The 24,816-nt window shown below is 45.6% G+C and overlaps 1 protein-coding gene across 1 annotated transcript in view; it reads left to right on the top strand.

Annotated features, from left to right (window-relative positions):
- Nucleotides 1-23,501, top strand: part of LOC144769652 (IgGFc-binding protein-like) — a 620,904-nt gene extending 597,403 nt beyond the window's left edge. The window contains exons 21-22 of the mRNA XM_078653827.1: nucleotides 323-410; nucleotides 23,374-23,501. Coding sequence (XP_078509953.1) covers nucleotides 323-410; nucleotides 23,374-23,501 — 216 coding nt within the window. The remainder of the gene's footprint in view (nucleotides 1-322; nucleotides 411-23,373) is intronic.
- The last annotated feature ends 1,315 nt before the right edge of the window (nucleotides 23,502-24,816 follow it).

The following is a 24,816-nucleotide window of genomic DNA, read 5'->3' as shown; positions in this document are numbered from 1 at the left end:
TTTAGTCATGCTTTGTTTTAAAGTACTCTAATGCAAGTTTTGCGCTATTAAAAACTGCACAAAAAAATACAGTTCAGATCTAAGGAGGGGGTGTACATTTTGGCAGTCTAACTAATGTGGCAATAATGCAAAGGTCCTAATTGGGATTCCATACATGTTAAAGTGTCACACTTCTATTCTTTGCTGCCACAAAGATCATTTAAAACATTGATTACCGCCAGTTTAGGATGCACCATTAAAAAACAGTAATCAGGGCACTGGAGGTTACTCTGAAACTTCGCCGGCAAACCACTAAACACTTTAATAATGCTTCACAATAAAGGTAATACATCAGCAGGGAGAAAGTGGCCTTCATTTGAAAGAAAGAGAGGTGCTTTTAAGAAACCACATTGGATTTCCTCCATATCAAGGTAAGTTTAGCTTCATTTTTAATATTTTTGTAGATTTTATAAAGCGCAAACTCAACCTGAAGGTATTGGAGCGCTTTACATGAGCACCGGTTACATTATACATTCAGGCACGGGGAGATGAACTGATTTGGCCAGAATTATAGGATGTGGACGCAACCCTGAGGCTCGAACTTTGGTTTCCAGCACCAAAGTCGGCAGTCTAGCCAACGGAGCACATCCTCATTCTGACGAGGTTGGGAACCATTTGGATTGGGTGGTGAAATAGGTTTGAGGGAAATAAAATGTTTAGAAATCAAGGGCCAGCTATTTGAATAATCAGTCACACAATACGGGTCGCAAATTACAACCAGTATTTGTGGGACCTGTAAAGAATTTTACCAAAGGACCTTTATACTTATAGGTTCATTCGTAAAATTTCAAATGACAGTGGGTTTCAACCCAACCTACCTGTAGGGATGAGCCTCAGCAAGGCCTACCAGTGCAAGGGGTTCGCCCTTCTCTGCACAAATTCCTCAGACTTTTAGGAAGAAGTTGGCACAGAAACTGGAAATAGAAAAACAATATTTATTACACCTCATGAGGGGGTACTACGGTCCAAACAACACCCTTCAGTATTGTATGAAGTAGCCCACCAAACAAAGAAAGCATGATCCTTGTATACCCACACAGGGGCTCAAAAGAAGGCGGTACAAAACACAAGAGCAAGTTATATGTACATATAAGGGCATATTGGAAGGCACAGTCGATGAGTGGGCGGAGTTAACAGTTTTCAGAAACTAGTAAACACATTCCTATCTGGAACTAATTGGTAACAGCTGCAGACCCCACTGGGCATGCCTGGGCATGCTAAAAGTGGGGGATCCTAAATATAGCCTGTTGCTGGGCAGATTTCAGGCGCAGTTAACAAGGAGGTAGGACAAAGCACATGGTGAGCACATGGCAACATGTGGCAGACAAAACGACTGCCACAAATGCAAAATGGAGTCCGCATAATGTTACAATAGTTACTGAATACAGCATGACTTCTGCTAATGCTTAATCTGGCCGCTGCCAAATCACAACAGACGACTCTTTCAGCATTAGCTGAAGACATTCGGCTTTCTTGGATAGTCCAAATATTCATCCTGTATGTTTATACTCATCATTTCAGCTATTTCTTTGTTTATCATGTATTGTGCTTTCATTTCTGCAACATCTTTCTTAGCTGGTATGCAAGCAGTAACACACATGGAACAAAGCATTGCACCACAATGAATACACATACAGCATGTGAAAATTATTGCAATTATTATACATAGGATAGTCAGTAGTTTCCAGCCCCAAGCAGAAACCAAAGTCCAAAACCATCCGGCAAAAGTCCAGGTACCAGTTTCAGTATGAATTTCTGCAGCAATTTTATGCAATTTAGAGATCGCATCATATACTGAAGGTGAGCGATCCGGGATAAAGACACAACAACTACTTCCAATGATGCGACATGCACCACCTCTACCAGCTAACATCACATCTAACACCATGCGATTCTGAAGTGCGACAATTCTAGCAATCTGCAGTTCCTCAGTAATGTTTCCAAGTGCAATAGCTGCTTGATTAGTAACAGCTTCCACAACCCTAGTCAATCGTCGCACTTTCCTGCTATTTAATGCCGCACCCACAAAGAAAAACAGTCCCAGAATAAAATCCACATATTGCTGTAGACTATTATCTGTCTGATCTACATCATCTGTACTTAGTGTCCTCTTATATCTATTTTTGGTAATGTCATTAAACAGTTTAAAATCTCGATGGTACGATGCAGGTGGCAGAATTGCAGGAGGCAATAAAAACGATACATAACACACAACTGACCACCCAACTGGTAGCCGTAATATCCATAATTGCCACATACAAAATAAGAATTATGCGAAGCTATAAAAGTACTGTTATTTACACCATCAGTGTTCGGAATCACAATACAATTACTTATTCCTACTGGAATACGTCCAGTACTTTGCACACATCAATCTGCTTTAGTCTTTGTAACGGAAATAACAAATTGTTCATTTTCAGCAGAGTCTCTTATGTTGGGGAAGACATATGGCGTTGAAATATTGTCCGGTTGGTACTCTTCCCATTCCCATTTAGTTCCATTAGCTTGGGGGTACCCATCTTTGTCCTGATACCATACTTTATTAAGGCGGAAAAGAAGTCCACCCACTGTACGTGTTCTAGATGAAAATAAAAGTGCATACCAGGCTCGGCAGGAGCCATTATGCGAGAAAGGAAGAGGTATAAAAGGTGTTCCTCCTTTCTTTTGATGCGCAGGTATCATCCCACATACCCAACAGTTGGTGATGTTCGTAGCATTGTGGGTGTGGTGCAGCATCTGAATAAAAGTGTTGTTGAGATAAGATTGGCGGTGTATCTGCTCATGATAAGGAAGTGTAAAATAGAAATGGTCCTCTGGTACGGGAGTAGTTGCAACAAAAAACTCACGAGCAGGAGTTATCTTCTCAACAGACCAGGTGATTGTTGCCATAATCACCAAAGCAACAATAAACCAAACAGCACAAAAAATCAGCTTCTTCTTCTCCATTCCAGCAACAACCCTAATCAACTCTTCCAGAAACTAAAGTAGTTGTCAGAGCTCTTACCCCTGGGCAGCCACTGATTTCTTCACCACGGGCTAAGATGGGTGTCACTACACTAATGCATTGCTGATCCCCCCCCTTGCCACATCGGCTCTACGTTTCACTAACCCAGGGAATGCTCAGACAACTTTCACTGGCACTGCAGAGTCCTTTCTCGGTCTCAAATGATATCTCGTTGCTCCAGGGATTTTCTGGTCCGGGAAGAACTCCTCAGATCCGTCAGGTGTCACGGCGTGGCCTTTCTCCGCAGTCAGAACCTCTCGATGGTCGGTCAACACAGCAGGCTCCACCAAGGTAGGAAGTACTCACCGACAATGGGTGCTGTGGATCCAATTTTTCCGGTTCATGACTGGAACTGCTGTACTCGTGGCAAGTAGCACTTGCTCTGGTCCACGCCACCTTGGCTCCAAACTGCTCGACCTCTCGAAGACCTTGATCATCACATGGTCGACAGGTCAGAGTTCATGGCCTTCACCTGCAGATCTATCAGGAAGTGCTTCTCGAACCTGTTGATGAATAGAAACCAAGCTATCAGTTAATTGTGCCAAATAGTCATTCATTAAGACACAAGGTACATCATACACAGAACTCGGTTTAGGAATTCCCCAGATATTCATGGGCCTACCAAACAGGATCTCATAAGGGGTGAGACCTGTCCGAGAATGAGGCACTGATCTAATAGACAACAATGCCAGTGGCAACGCATCTGGCCAAGTCAGGGAAGTAGATGCCTGTATCTTGGCTAATTTCAGCTTTAGAGTAGCATTGTATCTTTCCACCAATCCTGCTGATTGCGGGTGGAACACTGCATGAAACTTCCGTTTGATCCCTAATCCTTTCAGGACATACTTGATAACATTCCATATAAAATTAGGTCCGTTATCGCTCCACAAAAGTCTACAAACACCATAGCGAGGAAAAAATTCCTTCAAGAGCACCTTTGCCATAGTACTTGCAGTATTATCCTTTGTAGGGTACGCCTCAATCCATTTACTGAAGGTGCATACCACCACCAAGACATACTTCAGATTATTGCAGCGTTCGAGCTGAATATAATCCATCTGCAAAACTTCAAAAGGCGCAGTTGGTGTAGCAAACTCTCCTGCTGGAGTTTGTGTCCCTTTTCGAGGATTATATTGCAGGCAAATTATACAGGACTGTACTACTCTCTTAGCTGTGCTAGCAATTTCTGGATGCTCCCAAACTTGCGTAAGCAATTTCACTATTGCTGAAGCTCCAACATGTGCTAGTCCATCTGTTTGTTTCGCCAACAACCTTCATCATCCAACTCCCCATCTTTCGACCATTGCTCCCGTTCTTTGTCAGAAGCGGTCCTCTGTATCTCTAATACTTCTTGCCTAGCATCGTGCCACCGCTCAGCTTGTGACTTCACTACATACATAGAAGTAGTATTAGGCTGCATCGCAGTCTCACGTGCCGCTCGATCTGCAAAAGCATTTCCTTGTCCCACCTTATCAGTCACTTTCTTGTGCGCACTACATTTCACTATAGCTATTTTCTTTGGATATGTTAATGCAGTCAAAAAATTATGCACTAATTCTCCGTGCATTATCTGCATCCCGTGTGATGTCAGAAAACCTCTTTCCTTCCAGAGCAGGCCGAAATCATGCGCCACTCCAAAAGCATAGCGGCAATCTGTATAAATGTTCACACGCAAATCTATACTAAGCTCACATGCTCGTGTCAAAGCTATTAGTTCCGCTGCTTGAGCTGACTACTGTGGTATGCGAGCTGTCTCCACTAGCGGCTGAAGTTGTACCATCCGGCAACTACGGACAAGACCCATCAACCCACAGATCTCCATCTACATCTGGAAGGGGCGTATCTTGCAAATCAATACGACCATTTGTCTGTTCCTCAGTCAGAAAAATACAATCATGTGTTTCTTGCGCCTCAGGCTGAGTCACCAGAAATGGCAACAACGTGGCTGGGTTTAGTGTTGCACATCTCTTCAATGTAATATGAGGAGCTAACAGCGTCAGCTCATATCCTGTCAGACGAGCACTAGTTAAATGTTGCGTCTTTGTTTGATTCAAAAATGCATCAACAGCATGGGGTACCAGCACTAACAGCTTATGTGATAAGACTATCCCTTCACTCTGGCATATTGACACAGCTGTTGCTGCAACCAAGCAAAAACATCCAGGCAACACTCGAGCAACAGGAACAAGTATTGCGGAGAAATATGCACAAGGACGTTGCTTATCGCCATGTGTCTGCACTAAAACTGACAATGCACATCCATCTCTCTTGTGTACATACAATATAAAGGGCTTCGTATAATCTGGAGTACCTAACACTGGTGCTGAACGAAGGGCTTGTCGTAACGGTCGAAAAGCAGTCTCACATTCATCTGTCCATGGAAGGGGTATTGGAGTATCTTTTGTCAAAAATGCTAACAAAGGTTTAACAATGTACGAAAATCCTAATATCCATTGCCTACAAAAGGAAGTAAGACCTAAAAATGCTCGAACTTCTTTCTGTGTAGAAGGTACTGGTGTGTCTAAAATTGCCTGAATGCGATCTGATGTAAGTACACGTCCCTCCTTAGACAAAAGGTGACCTAAGTAGGTTACCTTTGGTCTACAATATTGCAATTTCTTTCTTGATACTTTGTGATGATGTGAAGCAAGGAAAGAAAGCAAAGACAAAGTGCATTTTTCACATTGTTCAGGGGTATCGGCTGCCAACAAGATATCATTAAGGAACTCTACAAAATCTTTTCGATCGATTATTCAAAGTGAAACCGAACAGATATCGGCTATCAGGGTGAATAGGGATCGAAAAGAAAGCGTTCTTCAAGTCTATAACAGAGAATGTGGTTGCAGTAGGTAGAACTAAAGTAAGAAGTGTCGTAATGTCATAAACCACTGGGTATTGGGGCACCACTATCTTATTCACTTCACGTAAATCAGTTATGAAGCTATAGATCCTAGTGTCAGTATCTTTTTTCAAAATTGGGAGAATCGGACTGTTACAGACATTAAATGGAACCTCCTCAACAACCCCAACTTCAATGAGATCCTGTACAATTCGTGTGAGTGCTTCCTCACCCTCCTGTGAAATTCTATATTTGGGGCAGTCGTGGCAACACAGCTCCCTCCTTTACACTAATATGCACCGGTGGAATAACCATCTGTCCCACATCAGTATCTGATGTAGCCCACAAAGTTTCAGGTAGGGAAGCTAATGCAGTATCCTCTTTAACAAGACAAGCTCTTTCCATTACAGGGTAGTTATCATTCAAAATCACATGTACTCCTTCAGGGGAACATCTTATTGTGCCTCTGAAATACTTGAGCATATCAAGACCCACAATGTTATCTGGTGTATTTGGGGAAAGCAAAAACGGGCATGGAGCAGCAAATTTATCAACATAAAATGCAAGTGGTTGTGACAATGGGCTAAGGGAAGGTGTTCCATCGAACCCTATCGATGTGATCGTTAAGCCGGACAGGGGAGCCCTCGGAACCAATTGTTTAGACAGAGCGCTACGAGTAGCTCCTGTATCAACCAGAAACTGATCAGTAGAACCCAAAACATGTGCTGTAACATAGGGACCCCTCTGATCTACTGGAACTTCAACTGATTCCTTACCCCATCCTACGCAATCCTATGCATAAGCAGAATCATGTAAATCAGGTTGCGCATAATCAGACATTTGGTATTGGTTACGCCTGTTGAAAGTATTGAACCCATTCTGCACCCGTGCATTAGAATCAATCCTAGCGAGATCGTTTGTATTGCCTCTGGGTCCTGAATATCCCGAGCAATTCCTCATTGGTCCCCGACCACTGGCATAGCGTTGTGAGCGCAACAATGGACACTCATCTGCCCAGTGGCCAAATTTCCTGCAATACGCGCATTGATCAGCAGCCAAATTCGAACGAGTGTAAGAAGAGCCATAAAATCCTCGTCCGCCTCTATCATAACCTCTAGGAAGTGGACCAGAAACCTGAGATAACATAACCTTCGCTTCTAATTCCAGACGCTCGTAATATTGAGCCATCGTCAGGAGAGATGCCGGAGAATAGGTAGTCCAAGAGCTTTCACTAGCTTTTAAACGGCTAGCCACTCCTGGTAATAGATTCGTAACATATTTATCTACAAACAAATGTCGGCCCGTATCGTCCGTTAGCGACTGACCACTCAAATCATGAAAGGCTTCCTCAAAACGCGTAAAGAAATCTGAAACCGATTTATCTGCCTTTTGCTTACACGATGCTAAAATAGTCCAATCAATCTTTTTAGGGGGAATAATCATTTTTAATTTAGCTAGTATTGCAACAGGGAGATCTAAAATCAACTGACATGGCTTTTTCGCAAGATCTCTATCCTCGTCTTCCGCCTCTATCTCCTTCCATAATGCCCCATAAGCTGCACGATCATCAACTTTCCGCACAGACCTTCACATATCAGGCGGTAATATTAGCCCGAAAAATAAATCGATATCAGCTAATGTCATGGTACAAGAATTTATGGCTCCCTCAACTTCCTTATAGAAAGCGGCTGGATTTTTCTGCGGGTCAGGCAAGTGCCTACATCTGCCCTATTCCAGGGAGTATACACCCAACTATAAATAAAATAACCCTTAGCATCAACAGAACTCTTATCATCACTTGTACCCGCTCCTTTAGGAGGAACATATAAAGGTGTGGCCTCTCGCATAGGCTTTGCATGCATTATACTAGTCTTATCTGCTCCGAAGATAGATGATTGCTTCCCGCCGACCTAACCCATCCGTGCTGCTGCATCTGCTATCCGTTTTTCCTCTCGCAGACGAAGCGTCTCAGTTCGTAGTTTAAACAACCGCCTTATCGTATCAGCCACCTGGGGGAGAGTAAAAAGCCCATAACGCATTTGCTTCATCATCAGGCTCCAAAATACCAGAAGCTTTCTGGAACATTTCAACAACTTCTTCAGCAAAATGCTCACTAAAATATAATTGCTCCCTTTCCTGCCACCCCTGTAAACTATCTAAGATGCTAGACACAGTCACAGTATCACAAAGTGCTTGACGAGCGATCTTCCTAAGTTCGGCCGCACGATCGACTGACAGCATGGAGCGAGTGTCTCGTTTTGTTCGGTCCGAATCGGAATCCTCATCTTCGCCAGATGGAGCGGACGGAATGGCATACGGAGGCGGAGGACGATCTAGTAACAAAAAATCATCTTGTGGTTTATTAAGGACAGGATAAAGAGGTTGCCGAACAGCATATTGGCCAGATATCTGTAATCTGCGTTCCTTTTCCTGTCTTTCTTCCAATTCTTTCACTTCTTTCTTTCTCAATTCTTGCGCTTTTTCATACACACTCTTCCATTGCTCTTTCTCAATCAGCACTTGCTCACGTTTCTCACGCTCACGTACTTATTTCACCAACATTCGCACACATTCAAACATGTCTTATCTGGATTTCCGCTCGAACATACACTGTTCCACATACTCAATCTTTCGCAAATCAAATGTCCATACATTGGCCAACGTAGCTCAGGATCCTTACGAGTGTATTTATTCCATAATTAGGCGTCCCTTCTGGGGGAGACGGGTGCGATTCCTCAAGTCTTAACCGGTTATTTCCACAAAAGCAGCACATCCTACGAAGTGCGCTAAAAGCAGGCATGCCAAAAATAATGCAAAATATGCAGTATTATAATTAAAGTGGCACTTAAGGTATCATTAATACGATGTGCAGTTCAAATCAAAATCGCAATATAGAGACAAATCTCCTAATTACCTGCCTATATGTGTTGCAACGCATATATTTCAATTCCACATACAAATCATGACTAGTCTACCAAATCAAATTGCCACAGCAAGCGTATCCTAAAACTGCCTTGCCAATCCCAGGCTTCCAAAACCCACAGCAAGTACCGTACAACGGTTCTTACCAATCACAGGGCATCCAGATTCCAACTGCCAAGTTCTAAATTCGACCAAACGGCCACTGCTTGGCGAACCAACAGAAGAGATCTCAGTCGAGGACCAGCACCACCTGGATGGTCAGATCGGCAAGAAAGGAAAAAACGCCTTGAATGCCAAGACTCGGGTCTCCTCTGGCATGCGATCGCGTCCGCAGCGATATTCCAATCCTTCGTCACAACCACTCCTTCGGGCATCCGAGTCGCCGATGAGCCCTACGTTGGGCGCCAATTTGTAGTGATGAGCCTCAGCAAGGCCTACCAGTGCAAGGGGTTCGCCCTTCTCTGCACAAAGTCCTCAGACCTTTAGGAAGAAATTGGCACAGAAACTGGAAATAGAAAAACAATATTTATTACACCTCATGAGGGGGTACTACGGTCCAAACAACACCCTTCAGTATTGTATGAAGTATCCCACCAAACAAAGAAAGCATGATCCTTTTATACCCACGCAGGGGCTCAAAAGAAGGCGGTACAAAACACAAGAGCAAGTCATATGTACATATAAGGGCATATTGGAAGGCACAGTCGATGAGTGGGCGGAGTTAACAGTTTTCAGAAACTAGTAAACAAATTCCTATCTGGAACTAATTGGTAACAGCGGCAGACCCTACTGGGCATGCCTGGGCATGCTAAAAGTGGGGGATGCTAAATATAGCCTGTTGCTGGGCAGATTTCAGGCACAGTTAACAAGGAGGTAGGACAGAGCACATGGTGAGCACATGGCAACATGTGGCAGACAAAATGGCTGCCACAAATGTAAAATGGAGTCCGCATAATGTTACAATAGTTGCTGAATACAGCATGTCTTCTGCTAATGCTTAATCTAGCCGCTGCCAAATTACATCATACCTATTTTTTAATAATGTAGTAGGTTGCAATTTTCGACTCACTACAATTAGAGGCCAATACAAGGTTGCTAGCTTAGTGGAGTCAGCAGACCACCTTCTTTGTCATTGCTTTGAAATAAAGGAAATAGGCCTGCATTTAAAAAGAAAAGCGTTTTGTTGAGACTCCCCAAAAGACTCCTTCCTTTTTGAAAATGGGTTACTACTTTGTGGTTTCAGTATTTTTTCAATGTTTTGCGACTGGATTTCCCTTGCAAAACATTGATACATAGCATTAGAGTCCAGTGTTTGGAAGGGACGCCTACAACACATCCTTTCTAGATAGTCTGTAGCCATCCACAATCTTATTCTAGGAGGCAAAAAACTTTTCAGGCTTCCAAATGGGATCAGTACACATGAAAAAGGATTTTTAATGTTGTAAACGCCCAATCAGAGTGTGTTAACTTAAAATTCTCTAAATGATCTCTCAATCTGAGAAGGAAAATTTAACATAAAGGCATAACCAGCAGGTATGGTTTCAAATTTTCCAGCAATTCCAGATCTTGGAATGAGATCCCCATTTAGGCTTAATTCCAATAAATCAAATTTAATGGGGTTCATTTATAATCAAATGCTATGGTGTGATAAGCGTGGCTCAAATCCACCCCAGTGACTTACCGCACTCACCTATAATCACCAAGGAAGAAGTCAGCCGGACAGTGGAGAAGAATAAACAAAGTGTTTTATTAGGCCACAAACTCCCATATGAGAGGGCCCTGTCCGACCTCACTCCTAAGAGTGCGCCGAGAGGACTGACTCATCTCATCACAGCAATACATTATAACATGGTACAGCAAAGTAAAACACGCCCATACTATAAAAGTACTGGACCCCGGAGAGGGTGAACAATGGCCTCACACAAGAGACATCCGCACCTGCAATAGCAACATTAGGTTATCTCTGCCCAAGGCCGCGAAGCCGGGCCTCAGCATCTGCAGCGCATGAAAACATTACTGATTAGGGTTTTTGTTACTAGTTTCGGTCACAGTTAGCTAAGAAACGAGAACTGCTGCGTTCAGGGTTTTTCCTATTCCTACGGGAGGGGAAGTGAGCGAGTGCGACTCGCACGCAGAGAGAAGCAACCCAAAATAGTGGCACACAGGCTAAGCTAAGAAAACTGAATAACATCACACGCATAAATGAATAATGAAATAGTAAATGCATAAATGAATACATCATTAGTTGGACACATTATACTAACTCATAAATGTAAATGTAAGTGGGGGGGCATCGGAAAATGAAACCTATCAGACCCTCCTTTTAGCATTATGTAGCTAACATGGGCGTAGCCTTTATTAGCTAAAAGATAAAGTCTTTACACATCATGCTAGTGACAGGGGAAACATATCAATCAAAAACATCAGCATCAATAAGCATCAACCAGTGAACATCATTGAGCTCCATGTCATTAGAAACAGGATACTGGTGGGTCGGTCTTTTAGTATTTTGCAAATTACTGGCACACATGGAGCAACAAGGGGGAAGGCAATAAACACATAAGCAACAAGTCAGCAATATCCCCACTACTCCTACAAAATCCATCAAAAAATTTCAGCCCCAAGAGGAGAAAACACCCACAGCCATTTCTGTAGTGACCAAGTACCAGTGTCCTGATGAAGTTCAGTAGCTAATCTATGAAGTTTCTGTACAGCTAAGTTAATAGTGGGGGCCGAGTCAGGAATGTACACGCAGCAAGACGTCTCGATGACGCGACAGGTTCCACCCCTATCAGCAAGAATGACGTTAAGCACCATCCTATTCTGAATCGTAAATAATCTCATAGCCTGCATCTCAACGGACATATTAGCTGCAATGTCTGCCTCAGTATTCACTACTTTCTCCATCACCCTTGACAGTCTCCGAATAGCCCTACTATTAAATATGGGACCCCAGAATGGCAGTAAACCGTTGGAGAAATCTGTCCATTGCTCCAAAGAAGTATCAGTCTGATCTACATCCTCAACTTGGAGTGCCCTCCTTTGACGCTGGCCAGGCATTATAGCAAACCGACAATGAGTCTTATGATAGTCTGAGGGTGCTACATAGACAGGAGGAAGCAGATAAGCCAGATAGCAGACTCCACCCCAAACCTCAGGCAACCACAGGTATCCATTATCTCCACAAACAAAGTAAATATTCGGGGGAGAGACCAAAGAAGGACTAAGGAGCAAACAAATCGAAGCAGTCACATTGCAAGAACTGTTCCTAACCTTTATAGGGCCCCTCCCCATGATACAGAAGAATGGTGAGGGCCGAACAACTGCCAGGGGCACCAAAAAATGACTACTACCATTTGTCGCAGGGGGGTGTCTATAAGCCAGAGAAGAGTTCAACTGTAGAAAACTCTCCCTAACTTTGTCAGTGTCGTTAGGAGTCACGAATCGTCCCACTTTCTTCGAGCATGTTTCCAGAAATGTCTGATCGAAACGTCCGTCAGTAAACAATTGTCCAAGAGAAGAGGTGGGCATAGGACGTACTCGCATTGTCAAAGTAGATCCCTTACTAGGTAATCGAGGATCTAGAAAATCAGGTTGTTGAAAGAATTTCACCATGCCAATTAAGGTGTACCATCCCACACAACTATTCACAGGAGTTAAAGGGAGTGCCAGCAATCTATCCTTTTTATAGGCAGCAGAAGGGAGCAACCCACAAACCCAACAATCTGTCACATTATACACAGCATGGGCATGATGTAGAGTTTTGATAAAAACATTATCACGGTAACCTTTTCGCAAACATTGTTCACCATAATCAACAATAACCATATTGTGCTCAGGAGAGGCAGAAGGGGTAGGGATATACATATGAACAGGATAGGCTTCATCTAAAAAAAACAGTATTCCAAGAATTATTAGAAATACAATGATGAGTATCACAATGGCCACAATTTTTCCTTTACGTGACAGAGCGAGCCATGGAGAGTCGGGTTCTGACTACGAGGAGCTGCAAAAGGCTGCTCCTCCTCAGGGACGGGACGGCCAAAGGGGTACATGTTCGCTAACTAAAAGTCCAAAACTAAACTAAAAAGGTAATAAAACAGTCACAGTCACACCGAAGCCGGCCACCCTCAGAAGGGATCTTCTCCCTGTGTCCGTTAAAGCCTCACAGGCAGGTTTCTATTGTTCGTTCCCTAATCCCACGACGGAGTTGCACCCCTTTTGCAACTCAGGAGCACTCAATCCGGGCCCAGGCGCAATCCTAGTGCCCCATCTGACAATGTCTCGACAGTGCACCAGGGCTCTCCGTCCCTATCACTTAACTATTCTTCAGCACTGTTCTCTTCTAAATCCCTATCTCAGCCCTTCTTCCAGTGCTCAGTTCTCCTTCCTTCCCTTGCTGGGCCACAGATTATAACGAGTGCTCCCTCGCACCTCTGGATCTGTGAACAGAATGGGGGGCTCAATGGCAGGGGACTTATTCGCTGATGTTTGCTCACTGTGAACAGGAGAGGCCTCACCACTTGCAATCAGAGCCGGCCTCTCCTCCCTTTGATCCGGCTCCTCACCCCTCAACAAAGCATCCGAGAAGGGTATGTACCGAGGAACTACTTCACATTCGTCGTAAGCGACGCCGTCTCTCACCCATTCGTCATATGGCAGTGGCAGTGGGACGTGCTTCACATGGGACGCATGTGTCCGTGCCTTGCGGCCCTGGATCCAAAGTGCGGTGCGGGTGGTGAGGAGAACTTGCCTCGGCTCCGACCACCTTGGATCCAAGCAGGACTTCCGCTGGTACTTCTTAACGACAACCCAGTCCCCGGGTTGTATAGAGTGTCCTTTCCCCTCCGGCTGCGGCTTCAGGGTGTCTGCTACCTGCTGATGAACAGAACGGAGATCTTTAGTCAAAGCATACAGGTAATCTATCAACAAAGGGTATTCTATTTCCGAGAAACATTTAGGTCTAGGAACACCCCACACGTTGGCCGGATGGCCGAAAATGACCTCGTGGGGTGAGACACCTGTCGTGGAATTGACTGTCACTCTAGTGGAAAGCAAAGCCAGGGAAAGTGCATCTGGCCAACGTAACCCTGTGCTCTCTTGTATCTTGGCCATCTTTAACTTCAGAGTCCCATTGAACCTCTCTACCAAACCCGCAGCCTGGGGGTGTCAGCTGCATGAAATTTCTGTGAGATCTGTAGTCCCTTACATATCTGTTTAATCAATTTGGCATTAAAAGATGTGCCGTTGTCACTCCAGATCACCCGGGGCAATCCGTAGCATGAGAAATATTCCTTGATCAACATCTTAGCTGTTGAGATAGCCGTACAATCCTTAGTTGGGAAAGCCTCCACCCACCTACTAAAGGAGCATACCACCACCAAGACGTACTTAAGGTTATTGACTCTCTCCATTTCAATATAATCCATTTGGATCACTTCAAAAGGAAAAGAAGGAGGAGCAGAATTGCCACCCAGAACAGGTGTTCCCTTTCCTGGATTATGTCTTAAACAAACCATGCACTGCTGCACTAAATGGGTTGCCACCTTGGAAATGTTCTTATTACTCCACACTGGGTCTAGTAATTTACATATTCCTTTCGCACTAATATGACCTGGCCCATGAGCCATTGTCACCACTGGGAGGACATATGCGTCCGGGAGTAACCATCGTCTTTTGTCTGACACATCCGTCCAGCACTCATCCGAGTCCAACCGTCCCCCACCATCCTTCCATGTCCTCAACTCATCCTCAGTCGCTTTTTCTTGTATGTTTCGCACACTTTGTACAGTATTAATGAACATGTCAACGTCCGGTACCCACCTAGCTGGTCCTGCCACAAACATTCGTGGGAGTTTTGTCCTAGCTGTCTCCTTAGCTATCTGATCTGCAAATGCATTGCCCCATCCTACATCATCCACCACCGCTTTGTGTGCACTACATTTGATCACAGCCAGTCGTCTGGGAAGCGTCAATGCTGTCAATAGTCGTAATATCAACGGACCATTCTGGATCCTTTGTCCGTGTGATGTCAAAAACCCTCTTTCTGCCCACAGTCGCCCATAGCTATGAGCCACGCCAAAGCCGTATTGGCTGTCAGTGTAAATATTCACATCCAGTCCTTCACTCAATTCACACGCTCGCATCAATGCTATTATTTCTGCAGCTTGGGCTGAGTGGTACGGGACCCTAGAAGTCTCCACCACTGTTTTCAATGTTGTGACTGCGTATGTTGCAGTTGAGGTACCATCGGCAAGTTTAAAACAGGAACCGTCAACATACAGCTCCCCGTCGGGATCATCTAGGGGGGTGTCCGTTAAATCTATCCTCCCTTTCGTCTCCTCCTCTGTCCGAAACAAACAATCATGGACTTCATCATCATTTTCATCTGAAGGGATGGGTAGCAACGTGGCCGGGTTCAAAGTGGCACATCTTGTAATCGTAACATGGGATGTATGACGTTACAACGCATACTTTTACCACGCATGCCTTTACAACGCGGTTTTTACATCGCAATCCATTACAACGCATCGCGCTTTGGGTTGCTGGATAGTGAAAAGTTTAATTTACTATTCCAACTCCAGTCCCCATGGACACTAGGGAAGGTGTTGGATAGTAAATTAAACTTATTCCCTATCCTAGAGCGCCCCCCAGCGCAATGCGTTGTAATGGTTTGCGTTGTAATGACCGCGTTGTAATGGTAGTGCGTTGTAAAAGTTTCGTTGTAAAGGTTGTTCACCGTAACATGGGGTGCGAATAATGTGATCTCGTAACCAGTAAGACGAGCACTAGTTAAATGCTGCGTCTTCGTTCTGTTCAATAAAATGTCCACAGCATGCGGTACCATCACTGTGAGATCCGAACCCAGCACGAGCCCCGCCGATCGTCTAATTGAGACCGCAGCAGCCGCTGTAGCCCTTAGACAGCTCGGCAACGCTCTCGCCACATTGTCAAGCATAGCAGAAAAATAAGCACACGGTCTCTGTTTCCCTCCAAAACATTGAGTTAGGACAGACAACGCGCAACCTTCCGCCTCATGTACATAAAGCACAAAAGGCTTCTGGTAATCAGGAGTTCACAAAACAGGTGCAGAACACAAAGCAGTTTTTAGTGACTCAAAATCTTCTTGAGATGCTGGAGTCCAGGGTAGGGGTTCGCGCACCTCCTTAGTAGTCAGATACAGAAGGGGTTTGGTTAGTAAGGCATAATTGGGTATCCACTGGCGACAATACGAGGTTATGACCAAAAACGCGCGCACCTCTCACTGCATGTTAGGCACAGCCATGTTAGTTATCGCCTTGATGCGCTCCGGTGTCAACCTCCTCCCCTCCTTCGATAGGAGATGACCTAAGTAGGTAACCTCCTGTCGACAGTATTGAAATTTAGAAAGGGACACTTTATGTCCATTTCGAGCCAAATGGTGCAACAATTTAACCGTAGCATCTCGACACCCATCTTCAGTGTCAGATGCTATTAAAAGATCATCTACATATTGCAATAAAACATTGCCCTTGGGGAGTTCCAAATCATCCAGTTGAGCCTTCAAAGCCTGACTATAAATGCTGGGGCTCTCGGTATAGCCTTGAGGAATTCTACAAAATCTGAAGCTGCGGCCAGCCAATGAGAATCCGAAAAGATGACGGCTGTCAGGGTGTACCGGGATACTAAAGAAAGCATTGTTCAAATCCAAAGCAGAGAAATATTTGGCGGTGGGAGGGATCATTGTCAAAATCGTCGTAATGTCAGAGACCACCGGATATTGGGGTTCAACCACCTTATTAATGTGGCGTAAATCAATCACGAACGATAAACATCAGGTGCACCATCACCTGCATCAGCAGAGGGTCTTTTAAGAATCGGGAGAATGGGGCTATTACAAATGTTAGAGGCCGTCTCCTCCACTACACCTGACCGTATCAAATCCTGTATTATTTGTAGCAAAGCCGTTTCACCATGCCTATATATTTTATACTGCGGTATACGGGGCAATCGGGCTCCCACCTTAACCTTGATGGACACGGGGTCAATATCTACCTTTCCCACATCAGTGTCACCACTGGCCCACAAAATCTCCGGAAACCCCACAAACTCAGCTGGAAGAGGCTTGTCTTTTGAGAAGCACTGTTGCGCACGCGCGACAGTAAGACCCAAAGTGACGTACACACGTCCGGAGAACAGTAAATGGTGGAATGCAATCTCTTCAGCAAATCCAAACCCAGCAAATTCTCGCCACAATTCAAAGTCAAAAGGAAAGGAGAGTCAAAGGTGAAAGGACCAATCGTAAGTGTAAGAGGCTTAGAAATGGGGCTAATTACCGGAGTACCTGAGAACCCAACGGAAACATTATTCCTGCCAGACAGAGCCGTCCTTGGGACCTGAGAATGTGCTACAGAGCTTTTCATAGCACCTGTGTCCACCAAAAATTTCTGAGGAGACCCCAACAAATCCGCAGTCACATAGGGTCCTCGTTGATCAACATCCACAGAAACTGGTCCCATGCTCTGTGCTATGCTGTCCTAGTTATGGGAGAAGCCAGTCATGTCATCCAATGAGTATGCGTCGTGGTAGTACTGTCTGTCTTTGTCATGGTCACCCTCAGTTTGAAAATGCTGTCGATCCCTCTCTTCGTCAAAGCAATTTCTCACTGGTCGCCTTCCTTCATCAAACTGTCTGTCATCCCTGCGAAATTCACCACAACCTCTACCTCTGCCTGGTCCAGCATTGGACTGACGCTCCGGACAATCTCTCCACCAGTGCCCCTCCTTTTTGCAGTTCGCACACTGATTCGGCCCCAAACGCTCTCTCTTCTCCCCCCTTCCATAACTACTTCCACCTCGACCCGCTACCATAGTTGTGGCTCCACGTCCCCGACCCTTCAACACCTGCTGCAGCAGCACCCTTGTCTTCAAGTCTTTGGCTTTCTTTTCCTGTCTGTCTTTGTTCTCGTTCTCTCTATGTTCATAATACTGGGCCATACTCAGAATACCAGAGGGGGTGGACGTCGTCCACGTACTCTCCGATGCCTGCAAGCGAGCCGCTATTTCTGGTAACAAGTTAGTTACGAACCTATTCACGAAAAGTCGCAAGCCCCCATCGTGAGAGAGATCCTGACCACTAAAATCCAAAAAGGCTTCCTCGAAACGAGTGAAGAAATCCGAAACCGCTTCGTCCTTTTTCTGTCTACATGCAGTCAACTTATCCCAATACACCTTCTTTGGAGGAATAAGAGAGTGCATACATTTTATTATTCGCCCGGGTAATGCTAAGATCTCAAGTTTCGTTTTTTCCCCTGGCTTCCGTTCCTTGTCCCAGTCCTTAAATTCCTCCCAATACCTCCCAATTCCTCCGCATAATCCGTACCCTTCACCTGCCTCCACACATCCACCGGAACCAGTAATCCAAAGAACAATTCTATGTCAGCTAAAGTCATGACCGTCGAGGAAGCTGCTTCCGTCAACTCTTTGTAATAAGCAGTCGGGTTTTTTCTAGAGTCGGGCAACTGCGCCTTCAGCGCCAACACCTCGCTCCGTTTCCAAGGCGTGTATACCCACGGTTCCTGGAAACGAGCCTCTACACGAGCTCTGGTCACATTATGAGTTACTGGGTCTACCACTTCAGGCACTTCAGGATGAAAAATAGGGTGAACTTCGAGCATTGGATGCACTCCAGAAAATTAGGGCCCTCCTGCTGACGGCAATTCATTTCTATATTCCAGCAAAATCCGCACACTCTGTAACACATCCCTCATACTAGTATTAGCCCTAGAGGCTCTGTCCTTAATGTCATAAAGAACCTGGGGCGCCTCTCCACCATAACCCTGTTCCCACAACGCTATCAGCGTCGTTGACATATGCCATAAAGCATGCTGTTGCATCAGAGGCTCATAATCCTTCATTGTGGACCAGATGTCTTCCAGTACGTAAATAGGACTCCTAGCCCACTGACAAGCCTGATTAGCCACTATTGTTTTTTCATCCAACCCAACAGTAGAGCGTGTAAGCAATTTACGTACTTGGGTAAGTAACCCCCTTCCGGCACATCGAGTCGGGGTCGGCAACTCACCTTGGGGGGTAGCGCTAGCAGAAACAGTGGGACGCGCAGAAGAGATCACAGAGGGGGCAGGTGGGCTCGCCGCAAAGAAAGAAACCAAGGGAGCGGTCACGGAAGAGGTGACAGAAGACAATGCTTGTTCAACATCTCTCAACAAAGTAGGGGCCAAAACAGAGGAAGTGGGGGTGCCGAACAAGGGAGGAGCAACCGTTTGTGGAACCACTGCAGGGGAAGCAGAACCTGTCAACACGGGGTACAATGATTGCGGAGCATACGGGGGGGGGCCGAGCATTCCAAATGTCCTCCATCTCATGTTGCTCTTCCTCTCTTACTACATAGCTTTTATCCGTCTGTAACCTATGAAGTCGGTCTGCGCACTCAATCTGTTTCTCATTCTCTTTCTTAGTATGTTCTCTCGCCTTTTGTGCCATCGTCTGCGCTGCTCTCTTCTGAGCCACCTTCTCCTCTCTCATCTGTCGTTCCCGAACTTCTTTTTGCCACATCCTCAAGGAATCGAACACTCTCTGGCAGCTACGCTTAGCAAATAATCTGTCCTGCAAATAATCTAGTTTTGCCACATCGAAAGAACCAATCAACGGCCATTGCAAATCTACATTACCCCTGGTATACTTGTGCCACAAAGTATTAAACAAAATTGGAGTCAATCCATGTTTAACATACATCTCGAAATTAGGTGAGCCCTCCACTGGGGCGGGTTGGCTCTCAGCCAATCTAGTGTCCGAGGCGCCGCAGCAGCACCCGAGGCACCGTAGCTTACTGAAACACGGCATCTTCACCCACTCAATCACACCAACACAAAATTCACACTCACCCTCTCACCAGCGCCCAGACTACACAGTCACTACTAAACACACACACACATATAGTCACGCTTCCTTTGCATCAAATCCCTGCCAAACACGTGTTACAAAAATGGGACAAGGCCCGTCGACCAAGTCCTGGGGAACCTGGACCATAACGCAGACCGAACAGTACACTCACTGTTCCGAGATTGGGGAACACATCCGCACCCCGGGCGGCACTACAGATCGCTGTGCACTTTACCACGGGAGACCCGGGACCCGCTCCCAATAAACCACACACACTAGGGGTTCGGGTGAGTCCCTGAATCCGCCCGCAATGAGCCACGCCTCAACCGCAGTACCACCCGGTCGGATGACCACAAACGAACGTCCACCCAACCTCCGTCAAGTCTGTCAGAGCACCACTCGCACTCTGAGTTCCCCGGAGCAACCCCGGGCGGCACTACAGATCGCTGTGCACTTTACCACGGGAGACCCGGGACCCGCTCCCAATAAACCACACACACTAGGGGTTCGGGTGAGTCCCTGAATCCGCCCGCAATGAGCCACGCCTCAACCGCAGTACCACCCGGTCGGATGACCACAAACGAACGTCCACCCAACCTCCGTCAAGTCTGTCAGAGCACCACTCGCACTCTGAGTTCCCCGGAGCACACTAGCCCCAGGAGCACACGGGCTCCTCCAACCACTAGAGACACGCCGGTCTCGGAGACACACCAGTCTCTTGGAGCGTCCCAGCTCCCTCAACCAACAGTCGGACCACTCACCTTCTATACCCGGTACCGACCTCTACCATTCTCCACCGCCGGCTGCTTGGACCAACACGGTCAGCTCCAAAGTTCCGCCTTCCGGACCCCGGCGCAGGATCATGAACCAGGACCTCTCCCGATCAGCAGGGTGGGGCAGCGCTGCGAGAACCAAGCTCAGCATCAAATGGGTACCCGGACCCACCGTGCCAACCAGAGGGTAACCCCGGCCTTCTGCTACCCACTTACGGGTGAGAAAGATCCTTAACGCGGGGTCCCTGTTCGGGCGCCATCTGATAAGCGTGGCTCAAATCCACCCGAGTGACTTACCGCACTCACTTATAATCACCAAGTAAGAAGTCAGCCGGACAGTGGAGAAGAATAAACAAAGTATTTTATTAGGCCACAAACTCCCATATGAGAGGGCCCTGTCCGACCTCACCCCTAAGAGTGCGCCGAGAGGATTGACTCATCTCATCACAGCAATACATTATAACATGGTACAGCAAAGTAAAACACGCCCCTACTGGAAAAGTACTGGACCCCAGAGAGGGTGAACAATGGCCTCACACAAGAGGCATCTGCACCTGCAATAGCAACATTTGGTTATCTCTGCCCAAGGCCGCAGAGCCGGGCCTCAGCATCTCCAGCGCATGAGAACATTACTGATTAGGGTTTTTGTTACTAGTTTCGGTCACAGTTAGCTAAGAAACGAGAACTGCTGCGTTCAGGGTTTTTCCTATTCCTACGGGAGGGGGAGTGAGTGAGTGCGACTCGCACGCAGAGAGAAGCAACCCAAAATGGTGGCACACAGGCTAAGCTAAGAAAACTGAATAACATCACACGCATAAATGAATAATGAAATGGAGAGTATAAACGTAAATTCATAAATGAATACATCATTAGTTAGACACATTATGCTAACTCATAAATGTAAATGTAAGTGGGCGGGGCATCGGAAAATGAAACCTATCAGGTGTGCTGATGTAAAATATGAGCTAAAAATCATTTACCTCCTCATTCCTTCCTCATCTCAATTCTTAATAGTGATGAGTTAACCCTCATCCAATGCAATCATCCATCATCTCCCAAACTGTTTATTATTTATGGCTAATCCATACTAAGGGACTGTTTAAGATGGCGGAGAAACCGCCACCGGCAGCCTGCTGGTGTCGGTTTTCCTGCCATCGTGAAGCACTTCTCCGCCAGGCATATTATGATGGCAGGCGGTGTGCTGACAGACGCAAAGTCTGTCTGGCTTGGGTCCGCCACAGACAATCGTTTTGATTGCCTGGCTGGCTGACCCACGAAGCATCTCTAAAATGGTGGCGGTGCCTATTAGGTACTGTCCGCCAGATTAGGATGCTTCATCCTCACCAGCCTGTGTATGGTGGTTCAACCCCCATTCACAGGCTGGTGAGAAGTACTTTGGGGCCCGCAGCGGGCACCCCTTCTGCAGGGGCACTCAAGTTTTGTACTTGGGGGGCACCTATGGCGCCCCCCAACATTTCCCTACACCATGTGGCAGGCACCACGTGGTACTTGCCACGTAGTGCAGGGAAATGCAAAACATGCATTTTTACCATTGCTGCGAGTGCTGCAGCCAGCAGTACCCTCCGCAATGGTAAAAATGCACAATGCGACCACCACAGTGGCGTTTGCACTGCAATTCCATGTGAGGGACCACCGCCATATTGGCGGTTGGTCCCAAGCCCCGGAACGATGGCAGACGGATTAAAGTTTGTCCGTCATCGTAATCAGCCCCCTAGTGTCTTTCATATACGCAGCTCTTGCTCTTTATTCCTGTGCAAGAAGCCCTTCTGGTTCTTGGGAGTTGTTGGGGCATTCCCATTATTTCTCGAAGTCCTGCACCCATCTTTTAAGAACCAAAGGCATATGCAACCCTTTCATTCTAGACACAAGAAACCTGGTAAGAACAAGGGATGTTTGAAACTGGGTAAACACAGAAGGTATGATTTCTATTTCAATAGGTCTGGTTGCCTAAAACAGCTCAGGGTGATGCAACCTATAAACAGTCTTCAAGAGGAAAAGGAAACCCAAAGACTGATTCTAGAAGATTCATACCTTGTGGAGGGATCCTTTAGCGTCCTTTCAGACCCATTGGGAGGCTATGGTGACAAACAAGTGGGTATTGAAAGTTGTTTCTGAAGAGAATGAGAGTTACTTTTCCTCTTTCCCTGCAAGATTCTAGTTTCTTCCAACACCCTAAACTAGGGATCACACTCGAAATTGTTCTTTTCTTTATTTAAAAAAGAGCAATACAACAGACACCTCCAAGGGAGCTCAAGGCTGATTAGTATTCAATTCTATTTCTGGTCCAGAAGGCTTCTTGGGAATACAGAATTATTAAAGACCTGAACTGTCTCCAATAGATGATTTCGTTCATCCCTTACGGGGACTTCCTAACAAAGATAGCCTTACAGGCTGTCTACCTACACATACGGATAGCACAAAAGGTCCCGCTGTACTCAGGTTTTTTTTCTGGGGGAGGGACATTGGCAGTTTCAAGTCATTCCCTCTGAACTAAAAATTGCACCATGCAGCCTTACTCTCATAGCATGGAGACAAAGGTTTTCCCCATCTCAATGACCTATTGACTAAGGTTCAGTCGCATTCTCTGTTGTTGGAATATACCCAAACAGTTTCTCAGGCTCTACTGTACGTTGGGTTTATCATCAATCCCCCATTGATCCTTCCAAGAACCTAGAATATATTGGAGCCTGGTTCAGGACGTTTTGTGCAAAGATTATCTGCCACCAGGAAGGAGTCTAAATTTGTGCCCTCATCTGAGCACAGTGCTGTTGAAGCAGAAATCCTCAGTGACAGAGTGGTTTTAAGATCCAAGATGTTATGTTAAAAGGAGATCTATAATAAGGAGGGAAATGATCAGGAAAACATGTATTCTCATTCACTTTTCTCTTTTTCTAGGCGACCTCTTTCTGTATCACCCCATGGGCCTGGATTCGCCTGTGGCTAGTTGTATACGAGTTGGAAGAACTCCTGGAGTGAAAGCAGCCAGAACGGTTATTTCTTGTTCAAAAGCCTTAGATCCATGACCTGTCTCAATTTACCGGACTTCTTCTTTGTGAGGAAGACATTTTAATAGAATCCCTTGTTTTGACGGCCACATAGTAACTCTTCTATAGCTCCTTGGTGAATAAGAAGAGATATCTCCTGACGTAAATTAGCTAGATGTTTATGGCATCTTTTTCGCAGAACATTCCTGGGAGGATTTTGAACAAATTCCAGGGTGTGCCCATGACAGATGGTATCCAGAACCCATTTGTCCAATGAGACATTTTTCTATCGGTCGTAGTAAATGGTCAAGTCTGTGAAAGAAGGTGTCAGGAGATGTGAAGGGGTGACTGGTGCCTGAGAACTGTTACTGACGTTTGGAAGCTTTGAGACCCTTTCGTCCTGCTGATGATCTTCTGCGAATTGTTTGTCTCATATAGGATGCAGCGGGTGGTGCTCTATATGACTGCTGCGGAGCCTACTGCTATCAAAATCCCTGTTGTAATGTAGGGTAAGGTTGGTACCAGATTTACTGAATTGCCTAGATGTGAATTGACCTTTTCATCTATTGGCTTGAAAGCTTTGAAAACGGCAATGCTGTAATGATCCCAGCGAACATGCCATGTCTGTCTCAGCCTTAATGGATTGTAAGGCATCTTCCACATGTTTTCCAAAAAGATTTTCCCCTATCAAAAGGCATGTCCCGAATTTTAGCCTGGACCCCCTGACGGAAAGAGGTAGCTTCCAGCAAACCTTGATGGTATAACTCCGCAGCTACAGCCATTTGCCTAAAAGGCTGTAGAGGCAACATTCATAGCTGTATCAATAATCTCTGAGGAGGCCCTTACTCATTATTGTAAAGTTTTCATAGCCTCGTACTGTTCGTCCTTTTTTTTTTAAGTTCTCTTCTCAGGTCTCTTTAGAGAGGAAGGGGAGACTGAATCTCCTTTTGTAACTGGAGTATCAGCCTCTGTTGATTTTCTATAAGGTTTAGTCTTTTTAGAAGATTCGTCATATGAGGGATCCTCCTCATGTTTACACTTTCTGGTGGGTGAATTTGGTCTTGGGCTTTTTACATCAGATGCAGTATTCCCTGAGGCTTTTTTCTTTATAAGCAGCAGAAGTAACCTTGCCTCTCTGTCTTTTAAGGTTTTTGCAGAAATAGTACTTCATCGTGTACAGTCGTACTGTTTGTCCTTCTTTCTGTGGGTCTTCGGAGAATAATCTTGGTTTGCCACAAGATTTACGTGGCCTAAAAAGTCCTTTCCTAGACTCTTTTGACATGACGATTAGCCAGCAACATACTCAGTGGTTACCAAACTGATTACCTCACACACAAAGGGGCCGATTAGGATG

The sequence above is a fragment of the Lissotriton helveticus genome, chromosome 7 (assembly GCF_964261635.1).
Source record: "Lissotriton helveticus chromosome 7, aLisHel1.1, whole genome shotgun sequence".
Lineage (NCBI taxonomy): Eukaryota > Metazoa > Chordata > Amphibia > Caudata > Salamandridae > Lissotriton > Lissotriton helveticus.
This window is presented reverse-complemented; position numbering and strand designations above follow the sequence as displayed.